At 32.8% G+C, this 25,766-nt stretch overlaps 1 protein-coding gene across 1 annotated transcript; it reads left to right on the forward strand.

Annotated features, from left to right (window-relative positions):
• Window positions 1–1,920: 1,920 nt before the first annotated feature.
• LOC129075590 (arylacetamide deacetylase-like) lies at window positions 1,921–21,504 on the forward strand. Its single transcript, XM_054579640.1, has 5 exons — window positions 1,921–2,108; window positions 7,411–7,633; window positions 9,638–9,707; window positions 10,732–10,903; window positions 20,447–21,504. The coding sequence occupies exons 1-5, from the start codon at window positions 1,971–1,973 to the stop codon at window positions 21,041–21,043; spliced, it is 1,200 nt and encodes a 399-aa protein (XP_054435615.1). The 5' UTR covers window positions 1,921–1,970; the 3' UTR covers window positions 21,044–21,504.
• The last annotated feature ends 4,262 nt before the right edge of the window (window positions 21,505–25,766 follow it).

Below are 25,766 nucleotides of genomic sequence, written 5' to 3' on the forward strand. Positions count from 1 at the left end.
AATTGCCTTGACAAAATCTCACACAATAATTCAAATGAGACAGAACAATGGAAATTTTGTGTTTAATCAGCACTTTGACAAAAGATATCCTTGATGTTATATTTTGCAGATAAAAATAGCATACTGTGTTCATACTACCAACCAATAGTTATGTCAAGTCAAAATAACTTGTTTGCTGGAACTTGCTGAAAGGGTAAGAATTCTCATATGTCTTTACTGTTTAAATATGTGTACATAGTATTTACCACAAAAACAGCTTTGTAATTTACTTTGAGGAAGATATTAAACTGATATGAATATAAATCTGGACTGCATTTTGTTTAGATAATTTTTTTCTTAAAAAAGCCAATTAGAGAGACCCAACACTTGGACAAATCTCAAAGAGGTTACGTTTAGTATAATAAACCAGTCTCAAAATGTTATATGCTGTATGATTTCATTTATATTACATGAAAAAAACTATGATGGAGAATAGATGAGTGGTTGCCAGTGTTTAGGGATGGAGAAAAGACGCGACCACATAGGTATAGAAAACAGGAGTTTTGGAGCTAGTGGATGTGTCCTGTATCCTAATTGCTTAGTATAGTTTCAAAAAGTATCCATGTGTTAACATCCATAAAACTATACAACAAAGAGTCAATATCAATGCATGCTAATTTAAAAAATCAAGTTATTTAGTTTTTCTTCTATCATTAATGAGAACAAACTTAACTTTTCCTCAGAGCCAGAGGACCCTAAGTGAAAACTTTGGAAATACGTGATGACATGACCTTGGGAAAAAAGTTAGCTTCTCATAATATTAATTCCTACATTTCACTGTTGATATGAGAACTAAATGACAGAATATACTTAAAGTGATATAAGCATTAAATCATATACTACTTTAAACTTGGCATAATATTTACTTGCTTCTCAAAAAATTCTATGAAGTTTGAGCAACTGAACCCTTGGGTCACTTAATCCAAGCTACATATATTTTGTGATTCCACTATTGCAAAAGATAGTTTCCAGGTCTTGTGGATTTTATCTACTTCTGTCTGGAAATGGCATGTTAACTTCTATCAGGTCTCTTTGGCTAGCAGTAGTCTCATAGCCTTACTTAAGTGCTAGAGGAGGGATCTAAAAATAACAGCGACACATGTATATTCAGTGGACTGTAATGTCTCCAACACAGCTACTTGGTTTGGTATGATGTTCACTAGTTACTGATTCTTAATCTCAATTGCTTATCTGTAATCTGAGACTAAACAAAGAACTGGGACAAATGAAGTTTCTATATGTACTCATGGGGTACTGGCCTCATTCCATACTAATGAATGAGTTTACACAACTTTCTGAACTTTCCTCAGTCTGTTTATTTCTGTCACTTGACAATAATGCTGCTGAGGATTAAATAAGATATAATTGTTTGAGTATACTACCCACAGTACAAAGTGCTCAAAAACTGTTAGCTATCTACATGATTTTTGTATAATTTTAACATAATTAGTATTACTGATAAAATTGTAGCAAGACAACAAAATGTTATAATATAAAAAATGCATGTGAGGATATTCATTTTACTTTGTAAAAGCTCGTAGTGCTTTAAAAGTATTTGTTTTCCTCCTCTCTTGAGAGCTATTATTTGAAGCATGTACAAGGTTTCTTATTTTTCCCTAAGGACTTAATTTCTAAATAAAGTATTCTGCACCTTATAATTACACAATAAACTGATTGCCTAGCAATGTAGTAACAGAGTTGGACATAAGAAAACTTGCCAACATTTAGTGTGGTACGTTCACAGAGATCTTTGTCCTTGTGCTATTTATTTCTAAGCAGCCAATGAAATGTCACCCTGAAAAGTGGAATTTGTGTCAAGGAAATTAGGTAACACTTTATGATAGGGCCAAAAACTGGGTATAAATTTTCGGTCTCTGAATATTTCAGTGTATTTGCTGTGCTGCCAAGCAGACGGAGCAGAAGGAAACGTCATGGGAAGAAAGACTATTTTGCTGCTGATACTGGGCATCCTTGGAGCATATTATGTTTATACTCCTGTCCCAGACAATTTTGAGGAGCCATGGAAACTAATGTGGGTGACCACACAACTTAAAACTGTAGGATATTTGGTAAGTATAGAGTTTTATTGTCTCAATATTTAACAGTCTAAATAGGAGAAAATACCTGTTTTATATTTTTAACAATTTCTACCCTCTTGATAGTTTTGCTTTTTAAGTTTGCTGATTTTAAAGCCTTTTTCATATTTTAATTATTACTTAATGCAGACCACTAACAGAATGAATATGGAAGAAACAGTCAAGTGGTTTTGATTTTATATATTAAAGGACAAAACATGTCAGCTAAGAAAAACAATCCTATTGTATGTTTCATTGTATGAACACTGCCAGAATAAAACATGCTAAAGTCTGAACCCCAGAAACGGTAGCATTGAGCAATACTGTGATTAGTTCTATGCAATAATCTTGTATTCAGGCGTGAAAATGAATTTTTGCTGGCGTATTTGGAAACAGGTCACTGGTAAAGGTCATGGAAACAGGACATGTATGGTGTCCAGTAGATGGAAGAACTGCTCACGTAGCCCTGCGACTGGCCACTTGATGACGATGACTGGCCCACAAAGACCTGTGGCCCTTTTCTAGTGAGGTTAATTACTTAGAAATCAAACCATTCATTATCTTCTTTAACCTCCCCTGTAGCAAATTGCCTGTTGAGGGGGGAGGGGAGGTAATTCAAGGTCAATTAGTCTGAGTAATAAAACACTTAGCTTTTTGCTTCTTCCCTTGCTTTTTTTTTTTTTAAAGGTGTTGTAACGCTCTCTTTTGGCATTTAATGTAGCTCTGAATGAGTGCAATATACAGAGTCCAGCACAAACAACGCCCTTTTTTATTACAAACTCTTTTATTACAAAATCATGAACATATAATTCTGTTAACATAATATTACACTCAAGCACACCATATGACATTTTAGGTAAAATGACCAAATTAAAACTATAAATTATTGTGCCCATATTATTACCCTACCAACCACACTCAAATAGGTGTTATTTCTGCTGGACCCTCTCTGTCTTACATTTGATCATTTTTAGTAACTTCATTAGCAAATATTTTGTTGGATTTGGGTCAATTTTACTGGAATGTAGTTTCAAGTTTTATTTGTTTAAATTGTTCTTGAATTATGTTTAAAATATTAATTTTGGGGTATTTGGATTTCTGTTATTTTGATGTTATGTATATACATATATCTATATACACACATTTATACATACAAAGACATCATTGTGTCATTTTCTCTTGAGTACTTTTAATCTTTCTCCATGTTTTTCTTTCCTTTTGTTAGTTTTTGTCATTTCTATTATATATAATGCTTTGAATTTCTTTTAATTTGGTATTTATTTCTGAAATTATTTTGTTTTTTTTCTTATTTTTTATTAGTTCTACTAACATCAATTTTTAATTCTCTCATCTTTTTGACTAGCAATCACCTCCAATTATCTTCCTTGAATACATGGATTTTTGCTTTGTGATATTTCTCCTTAAAAATTTATCTTACAATATTGTGTAATATATTTTGTTCACTTTGCAGTGATTTTTTTTCTAGTTTGTTTTCTTCATGTGTTGGAGACTTACTATTTTTCTTATAGTACACAGTACCTTGTATGAGTGTTATAAATACAACTATCACAGTATTTCTATTTGAATGAGATGAATTTTCTTTAACAAACTATTGTAAGAATGTCCTGGGCAACAGAGGTAGGGTCAAGACTTTTTTTGTCATTCAGTTCTTATGCTTAAGGACTCTTATTGCTAATACACACACAGACATATATCTTTGTAAATGCTCACCGATTAAATTCTCTCCAGCGCTCCTGAACCCTGAATCCCCTGGTTCATCACTGATGGTTGTTAACAAAGTATACAGCCGTGTTTTGCCAGTGCTATCTATATGATACTTCAAAGTTCTGAAATCAGGAGTTACCTCTGGACCTTCTTGGGTGATTTATAATTTCTTTATCTACTTCTCTCAGTAATCAGGACTTTTTGTGTTTTCTGCTCCCGGAACTTTTGAACATGGCAAGGCCCTTTCATTGTTGGAATAAATGTTTGTTATCGTTTCCTTTCTTGCCTTTCCTCTTTCCCTAGCACCATGGTTTTCTGTGCAATTCTGCTGGTTTCATCTGCCTTAATCTAATACTGCACATAACTTATAGTTCATGGGTTTCCTGTGACTATTTGTTCTCAGAAGAAACAACTTATCTGTTTGATTATTGATTTCTTTTTTTTCTTTCTTGCTCTGTGTGCTCTCTTCATTCCCAGTTTTAAAGGAAAAAAAATAATTTATTTGCTTAGTACATCAGGTTACCATATACTACCTTTTCAAAACCTTTATAAAATCTATTACCTATTAAGAAGCTTATTTTTTTCTAATTCTTCTCCCCTGATAAAGGGGGGAAAAAAAACCCTTAACATGTTTTTTCTTGAATGTAATGCTATCTGGTACCACTTTGTGTTTTATCAATGAATTTGAACATAAAAATAAGGAATGATAATTCAAACGTTTAATAAGTCAGTGATGAAGATAAATGGAAGGCATTGAATGGAATTGTCAACTAGTCTGCAATGCAGACTAGCTCTGAAAACAGATATATCAAATGCAAGTACCTATAATGCTAACTCTGGTAGAGAGATTGCTCAGCAGCATCCTCAAAGGACGCTGCAGTTGCATATAGGCTTGGGAAAAAATAACATTGGAGTCAAATAACACTGTCAGACTTATCCCATGTTTGAGATTAAATGCATTTGTGGAAAGTGTTTTCTACCTTTAAACCACATTGTAAGGTTTTCCTTAGTTGCATTAGGACAGTTTGAAGCTTCTAAGTTTGAGACTATTTCTTTAAATATTACTTTTAGCATCTTCTCTTCTCCTTTGTCTACATTTTTGCCATTGATTCCCCCAGCTCTGCTTAGTTCCTTTTGCTGCTATAGCTTTCTCGGTGGTACACTGGTGGGTCTCCAAAGGATGAACAAACACTTTGAAGTTCAATGATCATTTGAGGCTCTGAATTGCCAAATAACCACACTTTATATGCAAAACTCTAACTTGGATGCAGTCAATGGCATTGTTTCTCACCTTTGAATTATCAGAAATTCAATTATGTTTTCCTTAGTCGATAGATCCTTGTATGGCTAAGTTATAAGAAACAATTTTATTAATACACTGAAGGATATAAATTCCAGGGTTGGTCAAAATTTTCCTTCTTTATCATTTGATCACTCAAATTTATGTCAAAAAATTGCATTTAGGCTTTAAAATCAATGGGAAGAGAGTAAGCTGATCTGAGCTGACAAGTCCATTAAGCTACTGCTCTAATCCATCATAATTTACTAAAGGGAAGATAGTCAAAAAACTTTAAAACCCTGATTATTCAATTCAGACTGTAGGGAGAGTAGGCAATAGTTTTAGCACACTGGTGACTTTTTAGTCTTTTGTTTTGTTTATTACACTTCCTCATAGGATTTAAAAACTTGTGAAATTATAAACTCATGTTAAAAATTTCATACTTAGTAGTTTCTTACATATTACTATTTCTATTTTAATACCTAAATTACTGTCTTTAATTTTTATAACATGGTACTATTCTCTATCATTTAAAAAATATTTGAAACTAAACAGTTTCATTCTTTGAAGATAAAATACTTGAGTCCAGTGATTTATATTTTGAAAGAAAGCCTTGTACTTGTTCTTAACATTAATTTAAAGCCAGAAAGTCAACTAAATTGCCATAAATTACTTTTTTGGGAAAAATTTTGATACCTACTCTATGTCATAGGTTGTATGAATTTTAAATTTGTTTGTTAAAATTAAGTACCTAAATGTTCTGACCTGAATACCACTTTTCTATGTTAACATTTAAAATCAGCAGGCCTGATATTTATGTGATTTCTTCAAAACGAGACTGTTCATTGGTGGGAGGGCTTGTGCAAAAATCACATCAGCAGAACCACGGGGAAACATAATTTGACACCTTAGAAATAAAGAGGACAGAAGACGGTCCACTGGGAGTAAGAGTCTCCACTCTTTTGTGATTGCAGAGGAGCAGGTAGGGGACACCCACCATGCTGAGGCATGGCCAGCATGTGAAGTTGACCTTGAACATCCTTATGGCTGGAACAGCCAGTTTCCCAAAGTCTGTCAGGTAAACTAAACATTGGCATTTCACTCTCATCTGCATGAGTTCTACATTTCCAGTGGCAATTGTGACGTGAGGACAGTCGCTTCTTGAAGGTGCATGCTTTTTATAAATCTAACCTCTGAAGTCCCTTTGGGACAGCTGTTGGGCAACAGGAAGGAGAGGTATTTGCTACTTGAACACCTGTCCAGGGGTAGCATGAGTGGGTTGGGGAGTGCAGCTGGCCCGGAGAAACAATACCGTGCCACTGGGCCTTGGGTTATAGTCAACATGTTTTGAAATTGAGGATGGAACTATGTCTTTTTAAGTTTTGGAATCCCAACATTATGAATCCCAGCATCATGAAGGTCCTTCATGATTGCCTCACACTCCCTTTGGGGTTCCTTTTATTTCATGCATCCCTCTGTAGACCTGACTATGGCTTTACTAAACTACCTGCATTTCTCTGAGAACTTCCCTTTCTGTATTCATAACAAAGTTCGCCTACTTGAAACCTCTTCTTACAGGTGTTACATCCAGAAAAATAGTTTACCTCCCTAGTGACCTTTGAGAAAGTTCTTTGCACATGTTTATGAAACAGGTAGTGATTATGTTGTTTTATAATTGCTTATATATTCATTTCTCCCACTGACTCTGAGCTTATGTAGAGAATAAGGCATACATTGTTTATGTACTCAAAGCAGGAGGCATAGTTTCTGGCAAGTTATAATACCTCAAGGATTCTTTTTTTTATTGTTGCTCAATAACAGTTGTCCCAGTTTTCTCCCTGACTCTCCCCCTCCCCCCCCCTACACCCAATACCCCCCAACCATTGTCCCTGTCATGGGTCCTTCACACATGTTCCTTGATGACCCTTCCCCTTCGTTCCCCTTTATCCCCCTCCTCCTCTCCCCTCAGGTTACTGTCAATTTGTTCTTTATTTCCATGTCTCTGTTTATATTTTGCTCTTTCGTTGTTTTGTTGATTAGGTTTCACTTATCAACAAAACAGGTGAGATCAGATGGTATTTGTCTTTCACCACCTGGCTTATTTCACTTAGCATAATGCTCTTTTATTTTTTAGCCTGAGACAACCGTTACAGTAAAGATCCTAAATCTGTGATATTTGTGTCATTCAGATTTACCTGTGATGAATGACATATATGTGTACTTCTATGCTTATAAACAACATTGGCATTTGCTGTTTTTAACCTGATTTTTTTTCCCTTTCTCTACTTTTAGGCTCTGTTTGCTGAACTATTGGGAATCAACCATTTCATGAGCACTTACAGGTTCTTTGCTAGTTTACAAGACGTCCCACCCACATCTGACAAAAATGTCACTGTGATGGAGACAACTTTCGACAACGTTCCTGTCCGTGTATATATTCCAAATCAAAAGTCAGAGGCACTAAGAAGGGGCCTATTTTATATTCATGGTGGCGGCTGGGCTTTGGGGAGTGCTGGTATGTGGCCCTTATTACAAATTTTTGCTTATCATAAAGCATATGATTTATTAAAATGTTTACTTTGACATATCTGGTAAACATCACAGATAATGGAATACTTCAGCTGCCTGAAATTTATTTCTTTGGAACTATGTTAGTTTAAAAAATTATTTTAAATTTCTTTCTGAGAAGAAATAACACTGAAAGCTGTAGCAAATCTCAGATAAGAAGAAAAATTGTTTCATAAACATAGAAATTTATTACTAAACTTGTGAATTGCAAAAGTGATGGAATGTTGCAGTGAAAACCAAAATGAAGTGGGTTGAATAATGGATGAGAAATGAGGTAATGGAGATGGTGACTCGAGTCTTTCAATCAATTTAGATCTAAAGGAAAGAAAATGTGTGAGTTAGAAAAAGAAACACAGAGTTCATTAAGGATACTTTATTTTTATTTTGAGTAAATTATATGTACATTTCAATTTATTTTATGTATTTCTATATTTCTATAAATATATCTAAAATATATCACTTTATTACATATAATATAAAATGTATATTTTATTTATGTATAGCTACTTATTTTATATTCATATATGGAAGGTCTATGAACATGTTTATAAGCTGAAGGGAAGGCAGTAAATAGAAGTGTGTTGAAGAAATTTCAGGAGGAGGAGCTGGAGGATGGGAAGAAGTTTGCCTGACCTACAGGATGTGGGAGGAAATTAAACTTCATATAATGGGAAAATATTAACAGCACCCACAAAGAGGGACAAAATTTCCTATGTTACGTTTTCTTTCCATATTTTCCGGAGAAAAGGGTATTGATGAGTATTGATGTAAATTGGAATAGTAAAGGGTATGATCCAAATATTTTCTGTAAACTCAGACAGTAAAGTCATCAACTGGCAATGAAGTGATAGTTTAAAGACAAAATCTGACTATGCCATGTCTCAGTTATTTTTCAGGCATTCCTACTTCCCAAAGCAGTTCACTTAAAATCTTTCCATCAAGGTATACCTGAAGAGAGGGAATGATTTTAAGGAACTAAATAAGAATAAACTCGGAAACAAAATAGCATTTAGCTGATTTTTTTCTTTCAACATTAAATAAAAATGTGTGTTTTAATCCCAAATATAAGCATAATTTTTTATAGTAAATGTTATATAAACGTTTAAAACTTAGTGATTATTTTACATTTTAAGAATATTCAGCACCCAACTTTGGAAACATCACAATATAATATCGCATCTTCTTTTTATGGCCCACATGATGTACCCTTTGTGACAACTTCTTATCCTGATAGCCCATTCTTAGTACTTTATGATCTCTCCCTCCTCTTGTTATTGGAAAATTCTATTTTATTTTCTTAAAATGTAATCTTATGTGCAAAAAGGAGCACTTTTTCTAGCACAATAGCAAATACATGTGACCTATCCCCACCTCATATACATAGCCAAAAACACCCTGAAAATACGTCCTCCTTGTCTGCCTAAGAAATATGAATATGTAAATCAGGTCTCAGCTCTCCCTATTTCCATTTTACTCTTCCTTAACTTCCTCTGGCAGATTTTGTGAAGTCTAATGCTACTTCATAGAGTACTTTTTTTACCCCTCCATTAAAGCAACTACTATTTAGAATTATTGCTTTTTATTTACATGCCTGCCCTTCCCTGCTCCTATCTTCAGTAGACTGTGACTTCCTGAAAGTCATGGAGGTACAGTTATGTTTATTCCTTCAACACCTAACATCTGCTGATTAAAGGGAGCACAGACTAATCTTGAAGAGAATGAGATTGGCTTAAAGTATACAGTGTGAAATGTGCGAAAGGACAAGAGAGCTGACAATACACATGTAAAAGGACTGCTGAGCAAAAGAATTCATGTTCTACAGCTATGATGAAATATTAAAAATATTTTCCCAGAACATTTTAATCATGAAAAAAGATGCAGTAGTAGGCCTTTTGTGGGAAGAAATATCCATCAATTTACTTGTCAGTCTCTGATTTTATTTTCATTTCAGCTTTCTATACTTATGACTTGCTCTCAAGACGAACAGCTAATAGACTTGATGCTGTTGTCATTTCAACCAAGTAAGTACACTGTTGGTTGTTTCGGTTTGGGCCGGGATGCTTATACAGTGAGATGTTTTCGGCTGTCCTGGTCATTTTTTGGTTATGCCAGGGTGTGTTTCAAATCAAAGTGATGTGGTGTGAACTGAGAAAGTGAGCTTGAGCATGACCAGAAACGAGACGGAGAGAAAAGAGTTGCATAATTCAGTCAAGTGAGGATCAAAAACAGAACGTCAAGAAATTGTTAGAATAAAATTAAACTATTTAATTTTATGGATGATTGACCTTTGCTGGATTTCTAGCCTACTATTAATTAACAGAGTGAATAGGGAAGGTTTCAGAGTCAGAGAATCAGGTTCAAAGTTTGGCTTTAGAAATAACTCAGTGACTAAGTGCCACTTAAATCTCATTTTAGCTCCATTTTCTTATATATAAACTGTGAGTCATATATTTTCTATATCATAGAGTTGTTTTGAGAATCAGATGTTAAAATATATTTAAAGCAATTAGTATAGCATATTTCATGGTAAAATCCTTCATTAAAAGCAATTAGTCACTAAATAACATGGGAGAACAGGCAAAATGTGTTCTAAAAAGCACTCTAGATCAGTAAGCAATAACAGAAAATGAAAAAACGTAGGAGTGACTGCTTGCCAACTTGATCATTAAATTAAGTTGTAATACAATAATTCTTAAGATTTGCTTGATATTAATTGGTCATACATAAATAAAAATAAACATAATTAAAGAGAAATGATTACAAAGAAAATAACATTCTGGGAGAACTTTACTTAATTATCACCTGGGATTTTTTTTTTCTTAAGCCTAATCCAAGTTTTGCATTCAAGCCTTTACTAGTATAAAAGTAATATTTGTGAAAGTTTTATATCAAGCATTATCTTTAAAAATAAGTCTGTCTTTGGATTTATTAGGATTCAAACATGTTTGTTAAAGAAGAAATTTACTTTTGATTTTAGGGTTACAGCATGCACACACATTTTCATTAAAAATACTGACTTAAAGAACATTGTTTTTCTGCCCACAGTTATAGACTAGCACCTAAATATCATTTTCCCAATCAATTTGAAGATGTATATAATTCATTAAAGTGGTTCTTACGCCAAGATGTTCTTAAAAAATATGGTGTAGATCCCAAAAGAATTGGTATTTCTGGAGACAGTGCTGGAGGGAATTTAGCTGCAGCAGTATCTCAACAGGTATGTTGCTCAAATTTGTCTTATTTTTAAAAATATCCTACACTTAAATTACTTACTTCAAATATTAAAGTATCAGTGCAAATATGTTATATTAATACATTAGAGTTCCATGGAGGTCATATCAGAGAGAATTGATATAACTAGTGTTTCTATTTCTAGCTCCTACCAGATTTTTTAAAAATAAAATAATTAAATCTTCTTTCTAGATTGTTGGTTTAAACATAATGGATATGGTCAGGTAAGTAACATGGTGTTTTGTTATACTAGGGAGTGTATTTGTATAATCAATCAACAGCACCAACCTCCATAACTAAAGAATCAGGTGATTTCAGTATTCTTCAGTGGCGTATGATAAAACTTGCATGGAATCTTATCAAAATTTAAAAATTGCCTACTGACAAAAAATGATAGCAGGTTTATAAATATTATTTACTTAAAGAAGAAACTATTATTTTCAGATATCAAATTTTATACTATTTCTATGACATTTAGCTAAAACTGGACACCTATTCACTACTGATTGATTTACAATGGTTTATAATTAGTCTACAGATTATGAGTAAAATTATTTTTCATACTGGTTTATCTAACCTAAGAAATAAACTTGGTGCTGATGGCTTAGAAGCAATATTCCTATAAGAAAAAATTTCTAATATATTTTCAAATAAATGATCATAATTTAATAACTAATTATAATAATAAATATTCCACATAAATTTGTGCAATATTTATTGTCATACACATTTTAAAATATTTAAAGTTTGGCTATTAGTATTTTTTAGAATAATCTTCTCATTATTTCCAGCCAAAGGAAAGATTAAAATTCTGTGATTTGTTTTAGTATACTTCAGAACAAATATTTGTTACTTCCCAGAAGTTGAGTTCTATATTGCTACTCATTGTCTCTCTGAGAGGCATCTCGAGGAGCAAAGAATATGTTCCTGGGGGTTGAAAAGAGTACATCAGGAGACATGGATATCTGAAGCTAAAGTAAGGTTCAGCTGTGACCTTGGTCAAGCCATCTGCCCTCTTCAAGCACTAATTTCCTTTGACTGCATTGCACAATTAGTCTTTCCTTGTATGCAGTTCAGGTTTCTATCACAGTACACAAATTAATTCTGACCCATGATTATTAAAAATTGGGATTAAATATAATAATCTGAAATGTATCAAAAAATTTCATAAGATAAGAAAAATTTCTAGGCCACAAGTTTTTTAAAAGATAAAGAAAAAACCCACAAAATAACCCCAGCACTCAATGCCCCCTCTACCATAAAAGCTTAAGACACTCAAAAAAACCCAAAAAGTTCTCAACCAAGATGAGCTTTGGAAGTCTTTCAGGGCTAGAGTGAGAGTCAAATATGGGGCCACTCTTCAAAAACTCTTCACTCTAAGGCCCGTAAGAGAGCTGCCCTCCGGGTCAGGGGAAACCTGATATAATACAAACCTCATGTGCATTTTTTAATAGGAAAGTAATGCACATACAGTTCTATTGTGGCTCTTAATTTACTTCTAAAAATTTATGCTAAGATACACATAACATAAAATTTACTCTCATAATCATTCTAAGTGTGTAATGTAGTGATATAAAATAACTTCCCATTGTTATACAGCCATGCGCCTTCAGAGTCTTGCTTCACATCATCTGGTGGTGGGGGAAAAGCTCAGATCTTCATTTTAAATTAGAATAGTGTGAGTGGTTGATATTCGACTGTGCTTGACAGAGATGTATAAAAAGCCTCCCTGGAGAAATAGAGTATCATCATAGACTTTAAATTATTCCTGGAAATATTTTTGAAATTCAGTATCCAGCACAGAATAAAACATATCCAGGTAAACAAGTAAGCAAAAAGTAATGAAGGAGAGCAAGCAGAATCAAGAGACAATAGAAAGCCAGCTGGCGATATTCAGATACTGCAGTTATCAGCCACCAAATATTAAATAACTACCCTACTTTCTTCAATCATTTCACAACTGAGATTGCAAATTTCAGCAGGAAAGTTTTGAAAAAAACATATTCTAAAACTCAAAAATAAAATTATCAAAATCAAAACCTTTATGAATTACTTAACTGATTTTTACACAGCTGAAGATAATTTATAAACTGAAAAATGAGTCATATCAACTCAGATATGACTATTCAAAATGAAGTACAGGAAGCCAAAAAGTTAGAAAATACAAAAGAGAAGAAATACAGCAGATATAGTCTGAAAATCCAATGGAATTCTTATTGTCATACAAGAAGTATAGGCAAGAAAATGCGGTAAAAGAATATTTTAAAATACAATAGTAGAGCATTTTGTAAAACTGACTGCAGATAAAAGAAACTACTTGAACTCTAAGAATCATTTTTGAAAAGCTTAAAACTAAATCAATAACTAGAGAAAAATGAACACATAGACACAAGGAAAAGTGTAGAAGCCAGCAAAACAAAATAAAACAAAAAGTAACAGAAAAAATCTTAAAACAGAGGAGAAAAGTAACTTCACAGAAATACAAGCCATAGGGCAACTTAGTTCTCAATAGCAAAAATGTTAAGTGTGAAGTCGTGGAATGATACCAAAAAAGTGCAACACAAAATGACTGTTACCTAATTCTGTGCCCCACAAAATTTTTACTTAAGAATAAAGGAGAAATAGAGACATATTCAGTTAAAACTAAGATAACTTGCTATTAATGGAACACATTAAGGATCTTTAAGTAAAGTGTTTTAGATGCAATGAAAATACAGATAAAAGTTTAAGTTTCAGGAAGAAGCAAATAACAAGAATGTGGTAAGATGTGGGTAAGTCTTAATAAACTTGAATAGTTTAAAATAATGAAATATATAGAATTAAAATATTAGAAAAACAAACTAAGTTAAGGAGAGAGGTGAGGATAAATTTCAAATCTTATCAGGCCTTTTTTTTCATATAAGGAGAAATAAAGATGTAGAATTATGTTTCAATAAATTCACTAGTCTTTGAGAAGCTAAGAATACACATTTTATGGCGATCATTTAAAGAATAAAAACAAGACTATAACAGAAACTACTAAAGGAAAAAATAGAATAACTGAAAGTTCAACCAGTCTGAAAGAAGGCAAAAATAGAGACGAAAATAAAAGAAAGATGCACAAAATAAGGTGGTAGATCACCAGTTATCTTAGTAAGTAGAGTAAATTGGGGGTCTAAATGATCTCACTGTAGGACCAAGAATGTCAGATTAAAAAAATAATAAAAAGCAGATTATTTGAAAGTAATACATGGACAATATATACCCTATAATAGCATCCAAAACAAATGATACATAAAGAAGATCGCATCATCACACACAAAAAAAAGATTTGAATGACTAAGAAAATACAAAGTTAAATCTGTATAGATTTAATTACATGGTGCTAATACTTGAAGAAAATATTAACAGCTCTACAGGAGAAAACACAAGTTTATGACCACATCAAGAGATTTAAGAATACTTCTGTTAGTAATTAAGAGAACAAGTAGGCAAAAGTAATAAGTAGATAGAAGATGGGAATAACAATCAATAAATTTCACTCAGTGGAAATAACAAATATACATAATCATTTTTAATAATTAACCAAATACTGGGCCACAAATTTAGAATTTAAATTGTACTATTCTTGGAATCTTACTAAATGCAATAATGTGGGAAATCAATAAGAAAAAGACAAGTAGCATATTTTTCTTTGTTTGGAAATTGTGAAAAATATACTAAGGACCTATCTGTCACTGTTTAAAAAGAATGTATATCTTTTATATGTTCTCTACATTTAAAAGAAATTGCATTTTCTCCAAATCACATATGAGAAAAGAAGAAAGACTAAAATAAGCATCTGACTCAAGATAAAAAAAAATAGAGGGAAGATAATAATGACAAGAACAGAAATTTTGATATTCAAAACAAGCTTAGAGTACATATGAACAAAAACAAAAAATTAATTCTTTTAAAAGACTAATAAAATTTTAATTCTCTGAAAAGGCGAAAGAGAAAAAAACAAAAGTTAGCTACAAATGTCAGGATTGAGAGAGGGACAATTCTGCAGACGCTTTGACATTAAAAAAAATTAGCCTGTGATGAATTATGAATGCACATTGTAATTCTTGAAAGCAATATTTTGAACAACTTTGAAATTAAAACATTTAATAACATTTTGACTTAATAAACAAATCACCATAAAAATGTAGCTTGCAAAGCAGATGCACAAGAAATGAAAATCTGTCATTTTATAACCACAAAAAAATTAAATTAATAATAAAAATAGTTCCAGTAAGAAACTTCACTGACAATTTGCATCAAACATTTAAGAAGAAATAAATCCACAAAACATACTGGAGAATAGGGAAAAAATGTATACACTCCAGTTTTTTTCAGAGAAGCATGATCTTTATGACCAATCAAGGATCAGTTTCGGGAAGGAAGACAATGGGCCAATCACACTCAGAAAACCAAGGATTGATTTCGTGAATAAAATATTAGAAAAAATATATATTTTATATATATACATTGATCAAGTTGCTTATCATGCTAGGAAAAGTATATTTTCTTTAAACATAAGTGAATTGCACATTACTAGATTATAGAAGTAAAACCATAGATGCAGAAAAATCATTTACTAAAAGTCACAGTGACAGTAATTGGTTAACTAGAATAGATAGAACTTACTTAACCAAATAAATTACATGGGTTAAGTATGTGTAAAAGGAGTATAATTTAAAGAAATAAATTCACACAGTAGTGAATTCCATAATGAAGAATAGTGCTTATGAGAAAGCAAAAATGCTGTGCGATGAATTGAGGGTATATAAAGATTCTGAGGGTATATAAATATGATTCTTAAACATATTTATTATATTTTATATTGTAAGGTTATATACTTGATTTAATGTGTTTTATACTTAACTATAAAATATAGTTTTAAAAAAATATTTGCAAGATTTCTGGTCAAGATGTCAGAATACGTAAATACAGTACCCCTCTTCCACCCCAACCACTTTAAAATTACAGCTAAACTGCAGAAGAATGATTACTGAGAACCACCTGAAGTCTGGCTGAACAGACATCCTGTAACTCAAAATATAAAGAAGAAGACACATCAAGACTGGTAGAAGTCTTGCATCAGAAATGCAAAAGGGGCTTGTCCTAAAACAACATATGATCGAAAAGCAGCAGGAATATCTCGGCTGCTGAGGTGCCCCATGAGAGAAATGAAGGGCCCCAATGCCACACCAGGTCCTCCTGCCCAGGGTTCCAGTGTCTGAAAGGGAATTCCACATAACTGGGCTATAAAAATCAGCGGGGACTATGGCTGAGGAGATTGTGGCTGAGTGAGACGGAGGGCTCCTGGAGACCCATGGCCTTCCTCTTAAGAGGCCCAGAAATGGACTTAAATGTACTGAAGGACTCATTCACTCTGAGCTTCAGTTCTGGGGCAGCAGCTAGAAAAGTGGCAGGAACATGCAGCAAGGAACTAAGTTGTCTGGCTTCAAGGTAGGAGCGCCAGGGGCAGCTTTCTTCCAGGCAGAAACACTGGAAGAAGCCAGGGTACCTTTACTAAGGCTTCTGTCACCCAGCCCCAGGCACAGGCAGACACCAGCTCTGTCAGCCCGGTTAACACTGCTCATTGCTCCCTGGTGACTCCTTGAGACCCTGCTTCACTCAACTTTTGAGTCCAACCAAGACATTTCCGGTGGCTTGCCCATAGAAAATGGGCTTTGTTGGCTCATGCTGCAGACTTTCAAAAATCTTTTAAAGGTTCACAAACCCCAAATAATTGGTGTATGTCATCACCATGCCTTATAACTCTTACTAAGTGGCCCCAAGCCCAGCACTAGTGGCATCTAGCCTCTAAGCCTCGCATAAGCAGTAACCATCTTCAAATCACTTTGTAGCTCATACCTGCTGGTCCTGGGCAGGCCAGGCAGTGGCCGACCTTGGCCTACATTAGAGCCTATCCTGAGAGGCCCCAGAATCAACACAGCAGGTGGCCACCTTCATACCGCACCACACACCATTGAATCACCTTCACAAATGACACACTAAAGGGCAGACTCTGCAGACACCACAGCTGCTAAATGAATTCTGCTCCATCGGGTCAACCCTTGCACAATAAATAGCTCCTCTGCTGTAGTCATCGGTAGTCCTCATAGGGCATCAGCCTAAGTGTCAATCCTTGCCAATAATGTGCCAGCATCAAGCAACACTTAACTACAAACACAACCACACAAGGACACACAGGGAGCACCTAGTTCAAGAGAAAAGCACACTTAGGAGAAAAGTAAATGAAATAAGAACTATAAAAAACATATAAGAAACATAAAAATGGATATAGAAAACATAAAAAAGAACCAGTCAGAAATGAATAATACAGTAACTGAAATGAAGACTACATTACATGCAATCAACACAGAATTAGATGAAGCAAAGGGTCAAATCAGTGATTTGGAAGACAAGGTTGTGGAAAACACCCAATTAGAACAGCAATCAATCCATCTATTAATCAATAAGAATAGCTTAATAGACCTCAGGGACGATACCACATATATCAACATTGAAAACCTATTTGAAGAAATAATGACAGAAACGTTCCTTAACTTGGTGAAGCAAATAGACAAGTCCAGGAAGTGCAAAGACCCAAATAAGAATAACCCAAAAGGTCCACACCAAGACATATCATAATTAAAATGGAAAAGATTAAGAACAAAAAGAAAACCTTAAAAACAGCAAGAAAAAATCAGTTACCTACAAAGGAGTGCTAATGAGACAGTCAGCTGATTTCTCAACAGAAACTTTGCAGGCCAGAAGGGGCTGGCACAAAACACTCAAAGTGATGAAAAGCAAGGACTGACAATGATTACCCAGCAAGGCTGTCTTTTAGAATCAAAAGACAGATAAAGAGCTTCTCAGATAAGAAGAAGATGATTAAGTTCATTACCACCAAGCCAGTATAACAAGAAATGTTAAAGCGACTTTTTTTAAAAGAAGGAGAAGAAATATGAATACTAAAAGGGCAATCACTACGTAGCTATTAATAATTACTTTAATGTAAATGGATTAAATACTCTAATCGAAATATATAGGATGGCAGAATGGATAAGAAAAAAAGACACATACGTATGCTGCCACAAAATACCCACTTCAAATTGGAAGACACACAAAGCCTGAAAGTAAAAGGATGGAAAAAAGATATTTCATGCAAATGGCAACAACAACAAAACGCTTGGGTTGAGCATACTTATGTCAGACAAAATTGTTTAAAACAAAGGCTAACAAAGAATAAAGAAGGACCTAGAAATTCCACTACTGGGTATTTATATGAAGAAAAGCAAAAACACTAATTCAGAAAGACATGTGCATTTCTATGTTTGTTGCAGCATTGTTTACAATGGCCAAGATATGCAAACAACCTAAGTGTCCATCAACAGATAAAGAATAAAAAGGATGTGGTACATATATACAATGGAATATTACTCAGCCATATGAAAGAATAAAATCTTATCCTAAGTGAATGCGTCAGACTATGATTTCATTTCATTTATGTCAATTACAAATGTCACATGATTTCATTTATGTGTGGAATCCCAAAAAAACAAATTCAGATAGAACATTTTGATGATTTCCAAATGGGAGGTGGCTTGGAAAATGAATGAAAAAGTGTAAGGGATTAAGATGTGCAAATTGCCCCTAATACAAACAGTCATGGGGACATAAGGTAGAGCATAGGGAATATGAGTCAATAATATTGTAATAACGATGTATAGTGTCAGATGGGTACTAGACTTATTAAACTGATTACTTCATAAGTTATACAAGTGTCTAATCACTATGCCATACACCAAAAACTAATATAATATTGTATGTCAATTATAATTGAAAAATAATTGTTATTTAAAAAGTAAAAATAAGCAATATTGCAACCATTCTCAATTATGGCTCTTTCTTACTGGAACACTCTCTCTTCCAAGACCTTCTGCCAAGTTAGCTCCTACTTGGACATCACTTGAGCTTCATCACCTTCCCTGGAAAATATATATGTGTAAGATGTGCCAGTAGCATACTGAATAAATCCCTACCTGATAGTTTGTCTCACTAATTGGAATTATTGCTTAACTTTGTTTCCACTTGGCTATAGGTTCCTTATGTGCACACAATGACATCTGTTCATCAATATGTCTTTAGGATTAAGAATTATGTGTTTAATAAATATTAAGTTAATGAATAAAAAATCAACAGGTTCAAATAGTTTAGCTACCTATAAGGTTGAATTTATTGGATAAATATAAAATTTTTTTGTATTTTTTCTTAACTCAATCCAAAATAAGCCAAGTTAACTACCTGTTTAATTATTGCCAGACCTCTACTAATGTAAGTAGCAATCATCATACTAGATATTGAGCTAAAAAGAGTGTGGTATTCTTAACTGAGACAAAACACTGAACTAATTATTTAATTTCAGAAAATATTTTATTTTATGAACCAGCTCTAATTATTGACTGTGCTATAAATGCAATAAAATAAACACTGCTGTCATTTGTTTTTGTTGGGGGGGGATGTAAAATGTCATATTTATGCCAAAGGAAAAATACCAGAGTGCTCTGCTTTCTTCAACTGTATATAAAGTTTTGAGACGTGGAGTTCACATCTGAATGTTCAATGTAGTTATTATATTTTAACAAGCATCAGCTTATGTATAGTTTTAATAATTATTGCTTATGACCTATACCAGTGGATCTCAAATTTTTGCATGCATAAGAATCACCTGAAAGACTTGTTAAAACAAAAATTGCTGGTTTCTCTTCTCTGGTTTCAATGAGTCTGGGCTGGGGACTAACAATTTGCATTTCTAACAGATGCAGTTTCTATTCTCTCAGAGATTATCTTTTGAGAAGCTAATCCAAGAGATACAATGGGCTATTCTAATTTGCAGGACCAAGTAAATATATATAAAAACATTGGCTAAACTATAATGCTCAATATTACTGGCCTCCAAATATTTTCAGTCATCTACCCTATGAATGGGAGATTAATGCAATTCCAATATATGGACATTAATTTATAAATTAAAATTTAATGCACTAGTATAATTTGAATATTTAAAACATATAAATATTAAAATAAGTTAGATTTTTGCCAATGTTTTATCTGTTTAGTGTCAGAGCCAAATTAGAATTCCTAGTTATGTGACATTTCCCTTAAATGTTGATGCCTGTTGATATAATAATATATGTGTATAAATTATTTACTTAAAAAATCAGTTTGCTAAGATTGCCATTTTGGGCTGTAACAACAGATATTTTGCTTTTTAATCACATGGTCTTTTTCCATAACCATGAGCATAGTAGTGTTAATCATTTTGTTTACATTTATAGTGTTTCAGTGTAGACACTGAGTCTTATATATAATAATATTGAAAACTGGAACTTTCTTTTAGGTATATTTGCCTGTTTTGAAATTTTGAATTTATCTCATATCAACCTCATAAATGAAAGTATATATTATTAATAAAAATTATTGTTTCAACAACTTACTTTAAATCATTTCTCAGCTCATCGATGACCCAGATGTAAAGATCAAACTCAAGACCCAGTCTTTGATTTATCCTGCCCTTCAGACTCTTGATATGGATTTACCATCATATCGGGATAACGCACTCTTTCAGATTCTGCCCAAATCACTCATGGTCAGGTTTTGGAGTGAATACTTTACCACGGACAGATCACTTGAGAAAGCAATGCTCTCCAATCAACATGTACCAGTGGAATCAAGCCATCTCTTCAAATTTGTTAATTGGAGTTCTTTGCTCCCAGAGATATTTAAGAAAGGGCACTTTTATAGGAGCCCAACTCATGGTACTTCTGAGCTGTTTAAAAAGTACCCAGGGTTTCTAGATGTGAGGGCAGCCCCTTTGTTGGCCGAGGACAACAAGTTACATAGTTTACCTGTAACCTATGTCATGACCTGTGAATATGATGTCTTAAGAGATGACGGAATCATGTTTGTCACCCGACTTCGGAAGGCTGGAGTTAGGGTGACCCATTGCCACTTTGAGAATGGGTTCCATGGAGCAATGTCCATTCCTGAACTCAAAATTGGATCTGAAATAGAAAATCAGTATCTGAGTTGGCTAAATGAAAATCTATAGTAAAAATATAGGTTCATAAAACTACATAAGCCTCAAAATAGAAACAAGTTAGTGAGAATCAAACAGTATTGTTTAAATTGATTGATGTTTAATCATCTGCTAACTTTCTAAGGTCCTCAGAACCATCACGTTTTTTTTTTCTTTTTTTAACTCAGTGGTTCTTCTCTACTCCTTATTCTGTGTTGTTTATTCACTTCTGTACCTTAGAAAATATTACTTTCCTATATATTTTTTCTTGCTACTAAAGTGTCTAAGAGACCATTGGTATTAATTTTGGTATTGTAGCACAGGAATGGGCTTGCTTGCATTAAGAAGTGAATTTTACAGTAATAGGCAAATGGCATTATACTGAGGCAAATACTTTGAAAAACAGTTGGCACGTAGGTCATATTACTGCCTACAAGGATATGTCAAGGCTCTAAATCCATGCCAGTAAAAGCTCTGGCATTTAGGAAGCCAGATGGATTAACTTAAAACTTTTTTCTTAACAGTAATACTATTAGGCAACAAAAAAAACTAGGGAGATAATTAGAGCTATAAGAAATGAGTAACTGTATTATTAAACAAAATGTCATGTTTATTCTAAAAAATGTTTGGAAATAAAATGGATGTCAAAAAACTATTTCATTTTAAGAGAATAAAGTTTGGATGACTTAGAGATTTCAACACAATATAAAGCTACTGTAATAAAGATAGTAAGGTATTTTATTTAATAAGGAGAGGAAAATAGATAATACATCAGAGCCCAGAAACCAACATATATATCCATACATATACATATATATACACACATACATATATATATGCAATTTTTGAGATAAAGTTGCCAAACTAATTTAATTCCAAAAGTATAAGATGCTTTAAATGGAGATTGAACATTTGAATATTCATATAAAGAAATCCTTAATCCTGACCTTTACTTACTTCACCTCACAGACAAAAATTAGCTCAAAATGAATCATTGATCTAAATATAAAAGTTTAAATTTTAAAACTTCTAGAAGAAATTTTTAGGTTGGATTACATTTTCCTTTACCTGTTACATCACATAAACTATCATTGTATTATAAGGACAATGTGTGGATAATTTCTCGTATTATACAAAAAACACAATCTAGGCAGTGTCATCAGACTGATTTAGTATAAATGTTTTTTTAAACACTGATAGCATTGTAATGTGTGCATTTGAATATTTCATGAAGAAAGCAGGCGTTACTTGATATTTTTTGTAAATCTTAGTTGGAAATTACATGCAAGCAGTTATTTTATTTACAATTCAGTCATTTTCTACTTTGAAAAAATAAGTTGGACACATTTTAACACCAAAAATGAACACATACTACCAATGTAGAGTCAAATGGAAATGCATAAGCTAGTACAATTCCTGGAAGAGCTACAAAAAAGAAGAGACTAGAAGAATGTGCACTGAAAACTTTATAACAAGTGGCAATTTCAATTTTCTAAAGCAGATTAGAAAACAAATTTTAAAAAATAATAAAGTTGATAATATCAATAGACATATTAGCAAAGTAATACTTTTATTAAGTTCCTTTTCAATGGTTAAAAAAATCAACACAATTATTTACCTGAAAACAGAATGAAATGTTCAAGAAAATTTTTGTAAGTGATTTTTAACATAATCTGAACTCATAACTTTGGATGACTATAAAATAATTTGGATTCTTACACAGAAAGGAAAATTGCTTTTAGATGGGGAGATGCTAAAACTATATATATGTGTGTGATAAAACTATACATATACATATACACACACACATATATAGCATATGGTATCTATATTGTTTATTATAATTATAGTGTTTGTTAGAAAATTATGAAGACTAAAATAAGTTTTAGAAGTAAAATACTTTTAATTAAGCCACCAAGCAATTATATATAATACAAAATATTTGTAATAACATTGAAGATGAGTTAACTAAAAAAATGAAAAAATGCAAACACTTTACATTGTAGGTGACTTGTGCAGTATAAGAAACATTGCCCAGTTAATACTTGGGCATATTCTCTCTCAACAACAGCAACAAAAACCACTATATCTACAAAACAAAACAAAATGTTGTCGACTTACAACCAAAAAATTTGAACTCATGGCATGAATATATTTGAATATTTTACATACCCAAAAGAATAATTTTAAGTAGTCATGAAAAAAATTATAATGGCAGAAAATGCTCTAGTTATGTATGTTAGCTCAAGATCCCAGACAATGGAAATTTAAAAGAAGAGACATTTCCCTATTGCTTTATTTCATTGTGTGATACATGCTGGAAGTATTTGGATAAAGCTTTCTGAAGATGGTTCTGAAAAGTACCGTGGTTACTGGTTTTGAATTGTTCAGTACCTATGTGGAAATGTTATGAATCATTGCCAATTTATGACTCTATTGAAAGAAACAGAATACAGTGAGTAATAGAGGAAAATGGGGACAACTGTAGTTGAACAACAGTAATTTTAAGAATTAAAAAAAAGAATACAATTAATCATCTTGTATTCTTTAAAAATGCTTGTTGTTGAGTCATTAAAGAGGTTTACAAAGACTTATTATACTGTTCACTTCAAGCCTTTCTTGAAAGAAAAGCAATGTTTGCCAAATATACAATTGCCATGTACAAAGAATTATGATGTGACTTATTTTCTTATATGAATGAGCTAATTCTGAAGCTCCATGTAAAGAAAAGCTTATCTGCCACCTAGCTAGACAGATACAAAATTTTGTATTGAAATTCACTCTTTTTGTAATAAGAATCAGTAATAATGATTTTCACATATTTCTAACATGAATCAATGTATAGAAGATGCTAATGTACAATTGACAGCATTATATGAATTGGCTGCAAAAAAGAAGAAGAAATAGTGAACATATAGAAGATACTGATAAATTTAGAGGTTTTCAATGTAACCATTGCTCTTCATTGTTAATTATATGGACACAAATGTTTTTTAATTTATTTACATTGGATAGATATTACTTTGAAACACATGTTTTAAAATCAAATCAATTATTTTTAAAAGATAATTTGTCAATATAGATGGATGTGAATATTAGAAGGAAATGATTTTTGATGTTCAATTCAGTTATTGGAAAACTTTTCAGCTTATGAAAATTTGGGCATGTGATTCTACAGTTTCAATCATAATTTCATAAAGGCTTAGTACAAAAATACCTTATTACTTAATATTTTATATTGATTATTATGCATTACTAAAGTTAATTTAAGCTATTTTTACCTTTTATTGATGTTTATTCTAGAAAATTTAACATTACTTATGGGGCTTGCATTATAGCTCACATATTTTTAATGAACAGCAGCGATATAGATTATTATTAATTTGTTTTTGTTATGTATGGAGTTTAGCAGAAAATTTAACACATCTTTTTCTTTAAACTAGTTATAAATAATATGAATTCATTTTGTTGGAAGGTATATGGGAGTTTCAAATAAATTAATTATCTTTGGCTAGGAAAAGACACTTGGGGGTACATTTTACATGTTAACTTACATATTTAGAAATATCTTGGTGTATATTTTACTGAACTATTTATATTTGAATGTTTTATTTTATGAATATTTACAACTTATTAGAAGAGAACTAAAAAGAAAAAGAATATTTTTAAAAAGGTTTAATTTCTTTGTCTGCAAGAGGGGCGTTATAATTCTCTTGCAGTTAAAGGAAAAATTATTCAAACATGTACTAAAACGTTATTGTGCATCAACCTCTGAGTTTGGGATGGGGCATATGGCCACGAAACAAGTTCTCAATGGAAAGTCTCTGTTGATAGAGAAAACCAGAGAGAGAAGTGAAAACATGACTTGTGCTTTATCAAAAATATATCTGTAAGTGTATGGGTGCATGAGTCAGAGTTCAGCCTGTTTAGATGCTCTCTTCAGTGAGACAGAGATGTTAACTTACATCACAAACCCCACTGACCCTCCAGTGCTTTCTAAACTACAGAGCTTGCCATACTAAGGAAATTACAAAGAAAGCTGATGACATCGGCTATTTCTTTAGCCTTGCGTAAGTATAAGAATTCTTGGTCCTCTGAGCTTATAGCATGACAGTTGAAAATCCTGACTGGGGGAAAGCAGCTCCCCAAGCTTGTCTGAGCTGCCTGAATACAGCCCTGGGGGCTCGCCCACAAAGGACATAGACAGTTTTTCGTTCCCACATCCACAGTTGTCTCCTGCTTCCCATCACACAACCGGTGTTCCTGCCAGGTTGAGGCACTGCGTTGCAATGTTAACGATTGCCGTGTTTCTAATGGTTTATGGGCATGCGTCATGACTTATGTCAGTGTTGGCCTTGCATCTTTCTGCAGCAATAAATATCACTTTAGTCAAATTCCTTTCATCCATCATCAACTAACGAGAGCCCATTTAAGAAACAGATTGCTTACAGTCAAGCTATTTTTCCTAAATGGTGCGAGAAGATTGAGAGGAATTAAGTGCAACCACTTTCATACTGGTCTCTCTCTATGAGATCTTTTACAATATCCACAAAATTTTATATTTGTGAGCAGATTTCTTAATCCTTGCAAAGAAAGATATGTATCCATTGAAATGCTGAAATGAATTCAGTGAGAATCATATACTTTCCTATCACAACTATTTCTAAGCATGTGAGAAAAGTTTTAATTTGTTATTGAAGAGATATTTAAATCTTAATACCTAATTGGGTCACAGAGAATAAAACCCTAAATTTTA

Source organism: Pteronotus mesoamericanus, unplaced genomic scaffold (genome assembly GCF_021234165.1).
Source record: "Pteronotus mesoamericanus isolate MK-2021 breed Mesoamerican mustached bat unplaced genomic scaffold, CSHL_Meso_final contig_116, whole genome shotgun sequence".
Lineage (NCBI taxonomy): Eukaryota > Metazoa > Chordata > Mammalia > Chiroptera > Mormoopidae > Pteronotus > Pteronotus mesoamericanus.